This window comes from Apus apus, chromosome 9 (genome assembly GCF_020740795.1).
Source record: "Apus apus isolate bApuApu2 chromosome 9, bApuApu2.pri.cur, whole genome shotgun sequence".
In the NCBI taxonomy this organism is placed as follows: domain Eukaryota; kingdom Metazoa; phylum Chordata; class Aves; order Apodiformes; family Apodidae; genus Apus; species Apus apus.
Window position 1 is genome coordinate 11,967,495 of NC_067290.1, and position 4,585 is coordinate 11,972,079.

At 40.7% G+C, this 4,585-nt stretch overlaps 1 protein-coding gene across 1 annotated transcript; it reads left to right on the plus strand.

Annotated features, from left to right (window-relative positions):
* The first annotated feature begins 892 nt into the window (after positions 1 to 892).
* SELENOK (selenoprotein K) lies at positions 893 to 4,585 on the plus strand. The gene is made up of 5 exons (XM_051627842.1): positions 893 to 1,000; positions 1,509 to 1,599; positions 2,433 to 2,513; positions 3,176 to 3,268; positions 4,363 to 4,585. Exons 1-5 carry the CDS (start codon positions 982 to 984, stop codon positions 4,364 to 4,366), a joined length of 288 nt encoding a protein of 95 aa, XP_051483802.1. The 5' UTR covers positions 893 to 981; the 3' UTR covers positions 4,367 to 4,585.

Genomic DNA, 4,585 nt, shown 5'->3' on the forward strand with positions numbered 1-4,585 from the left:
TTTGAAAGAAAAGCATTATATTAAATTTGTGTGTATAGCTATATAGTTAACTCCAATTTTACATGCATGGATTCTCCACAAGAAGAAACATTAGCCACTATTTGCAGGGCAAACTTTTATAAAAATAAAACAAATGCTCAAATGTTGTGCTGAACATTCTCACCAACATAATGGGAACATACATAGCCATATAGCTGTCATTACATTAGAGGAAGAAAAGCTCCCTTTGGAGGGAAGCTTTAAATAAATATCTGCATTTGGTCCCATTTCTAACATTACTAGGTGAATTATCACTTTTAATATTCCATTACAGATCAGCACAGGGGTGGACACTCTTCAGGCTGCTCTCTTCAGCAGCTAGAGAAAACTGGGGTGGTGGTAAAGGACAAAAGCACGAGCTTTTGGGTAAGATCCAGGAGAAGTCAACTATGGAAGACCAACGAGAACGTGTAATTTTTAAGGAAGGTACCATGGCATACTACTAAGTACAGTTTTTGTTTCCTGTTACAGTTGGTAAAGCCATGCACTTACTGTGCATGGCACAGAAGCTCCCGCACAGCATTATCAGCGCTGTAACAACTAAAATAACCACATTTCAGGAGCGAACCAGAACGGGCCCCTCCCTGAGGGAGGAGACTCCTCACCTGCACACCACCCGCCCCAGGCCGGCTGGCCCGGCAGCGGGGCTGCTGAGGGAAACCCTCGTTAGCGGGGGCCTTCATCCCACTAGAATCACAGTGGAAAGGCAAAAAAACGAACCAGGGGCGGGGGCAGCACCGCGGCAGGGGCAGCACCGCACCCGACCCGACCCGGCCCGGCCCGGCCCGGCCCGGCCGGGCCGCCCCGCCCGCCCCTTCCCCTCAGCGCCGCCAGCAGCGCGGCCCGCGCGCCGCCCTCCGCAGCCCGCCCTGGGCATGCGCCTCCCGCCCGCGCAGGCGCAGCGGGGCGGGCAGGTGACGGGGCAGCGCCGGGGCCGGCGCCATGGTTTACATCTCCAACGGTGAGGGGCGGCCGGGGGACGGGGTCATCCCGCCGGGGGGCGGCAGGCACACAGCGGGGCGGCGGGGGACGGGCTGGAAGCTGGGCTGGGGGGCGTCGGGCCTGCGCTGCCCGGGAGAGCCCAGCACAGCCCGGCCCGCTGCCGGATCGGCCGCCTGCCCCTGCGCTTCCCTGCGGCCTGGATTGGAGCCTCAGGCCCTTGTAAACAGTTTTTAAGGACTTGGAAAAGCCCAAGCGTGTTCTGCATACCTCGGGAGCGTAACAGAGAAGCAGCTTAACCAGGGAAATAGAGACTACTGGTGTTTTTTTGGGAGGTTTACCTGGACACAGTGTCTGGTGGCGGCGATCCTACTATTTCAAGGGAATGGAAACTGCCACCCTTGGCCATGTACTGTGTTTTCTCCACCCTGTCTGCAAATCCTAGACTCATCAGATGTGGTTTTGTGTAATACACTGCACAGTGTCACACACTAAACATTGCTGGGTGTTTTGTATCTGGTATGTTACAGGACAAGTTTTGGATAACCAGAGTCGGGCTCCTTGGAGTTTGTCATCTATAACAGATTTCTTGTGGTCAATAGCAGATTTTGTGGTTCTGTTGTAAGTAAACACTTAATTCTTTTGCTGAGCTTTATTTTAGATTTGTCATAAGTAGATGCTACTCAGTGCTAGCAGGAATACAAAAATAAAAATGTTAGATCTGCTCTTTGGTATTCCATACCTACTGTCCCCAAAATACAGATAAATGCTTTACTATGACTTTTTGGCTTTGGTTATTAAGCACTATAGTATAATTAATTAAAAAGAAAAGGGTATCAAAATGAGGGTAACTTAATGGCAGTTCAAATGAGTTTCCTTACATTTCTTCCATTTTAATACTGCCCAAAGTAAAAGCATATACTTCTGTTAAACCACTAGTTTCTAATAGCTGAGGAAATGAGATCATTGGGAGAATTTCTGCTGGTAACAATGGATTCTGGTTATGTAAAAATAATCACAAATTTATTGCCCCAGATTGAAGCCAGTTAAGAAACAAAAATTTATTTTGATGTATTCAACAGTCGTTCGTTTGTATTCAACAAATAGGAAGTCCTTCATAGTGTATTCAACAGTCCTTTTACTTACAGGTTGATACATTATGCATTTCTTGCACTTTATTAACCAGAAAAAAATAGTATTTATGGTTTGAGCCTTACTGTAATTTGGAATTACTTTAACTTTTATCTTCAGATGTAGAAGAAAAATTGCAAATATTTATTAAACGGCAGTAACCTTGAAAAGATAGACTGTTCATTCCTGAACACTACTTACTATTTTCAGTCTTTTTAAAATCTTAGAATCATAGAATGATCACCTAGCGTATATCTTGCAATCAGAAAATTCACAAACTGTGTTTAGCAATCAAGTCATCTAAATCCTGTTTTATTTTTCAGTTTCCAGAGCATTATTCAACCAGATTTGAGAAGACGAGGCTACACAGCTTCCTCCTATTCAGGATACAATGATGGAAGAGGGTATTCCTTCATATTCACATTAGTTCTGTGGTTTTTTTCCTATCTTAGCAAAGTAACAATGTATTCAGATTATAGTTGTGAGGAGCATTGAAACAGGTCATGTAAGAAGACTATAATGTTGTTTATAAGCAGTATGTTGTCTGAAACTCAGTGATTACAAAACATACCTTTGGATAGCTGTAATAGCAGCATAGTCTCTCTCACTGAACAATTTTGCAAACCTGCCTAGTAGACAAAATGCATCTTTATTGTAATTCTTCATTAGGCTTCCTTATACTGAGCATGTCATTTACATGAAAAGTGATTTTCTGTTATTAGATTACCTACAAATAAAAGACTGTTTTCCTGTACCTCTTTACTTATCTTTCTAGGGATATAATTTCTATAAACACTGTAGTTACTGTGCTTCTTTGCTCTTAATGTTTTTAAATCCTCGGTTAATTGTAGCTTTCTTTTGTGAGGCAACAGTAATTAGAATAGTTTGCATAAGAGAATTTTCATGAAAGTGGGGTTGGGTTTTGGGTTTTTTTTTTACAGCTTTTCAAATGAAACACAACTTTTCCACAGGTTCTAACTTTCTAAGAACTGTCATTTAGAAATGTTATTATATTTCTAGTTTAACAATTTAATGCTGATTGAATAGACGTTTGCTTTCTTTTCAGGCCTCCCGCACATCCTCGCCGTAGGATGGGTCGAATAAACAACTGGGGTGGTGGCCCCAGTCCACCACCAATGGCTGGAGGTGGATGAGGAAGGTAATTCCAAATCTGCTGTATCCTGCTTTCATTTTTTTAAATAATAACCATGATAACTGAAGATTAAGGTTAAATGGAGCATTTTACAAAAGTTACCAAAACAGGAAGAGAACCAAAGTGGTTAGATAGTTTCAGTAAAGAGGGAAAAAAAGAACATGAGGTGTTCAGAGGTTTTGCCTCAGAACTGGTGAGTTTTCACTTTTGATTGCATAGAAGTAGATATCCAAAGTGTAGCAAAGATTCTTGAACACAGCTGATTAAAAAAATTATTTAGAACTTTTCATCTTTTTGGGCTGCTAATTGGAAGGCCTGCCTAGATCAGTAGTGACTGAAACTGTTGGCATTTCTAATATGACATGAGGTACTTTTGTTTAAAGTAGATGCTTACCAGTAAAAAAGAAGGAAAATTAATACGATTATTAAAATACCATTAATAAAAATCTTTTTTCCTGTTACAGTGATATAACTATGCAAATCTTGAATTCTAGTATAGCAGAAAATAATTGCTTAAAAGGGGGAGAGCAGAGGGCAAAAAAACCCCCACAATTAAAAAAGTCACGGTCTTTAAATTTCTTACAGCTACCTGAATTTTAATTGCTTTGCTAATTAGTTTGGCTGGCAAGAGTCTCATCTAACACAATATATATATAGTATGGTTTAATTTACTTTAAGTCTTAAGTAAGCATTCCTTTTTCCATTAATCATTCCCCATTGTTACCATAAAAAAAGTTACAAGAAAAAAAACCCCACGCCTGTTGTTAACACCTCTAAGTCTTGTAGGAAAAAGTTCATATTGCAGAAATACACCAGTATTTCAGTTCCCTAGAAAAATTATAAGCTTCTTCATATGTTTTTGTGGCATTTTTTTCATTTGTATGTTTTTTTCTTTTTTACTAGACAGGAGGCTAGCAAAGGCTGTGGGGAGGGCTTGTAGTTGAGAAGGGCAATGGGTAATCTGGTTAGGAATAGAAGTTTGCAAGCCTTTAACATGTCTCATTTAGCTAAATTAAACATTATTTTATTTTAAAAATTATGTAATTTTATCTGGCAAAGAAAGGCCTTATCTTTAAATGCAAATACTTTTATCTTTTCAGGTAAATGCCTGCTGAGGAGGCAGGCAAAAACATACACATTTGCAAGAGGAAAGGGAAGAGTTTAGTGGTGGACCAAATGACTTTGAATGTTGTGAATGTGTATGTCTAACTGGAAACTGTTCTGTGGTACAAGCAGATTAATGAAGTTGTACTGGGAACTCCTTCTTTAAGGATCTGGTGTAACTGAACTACGGTTTTATTAAATACATGTTTACTGTCTAAA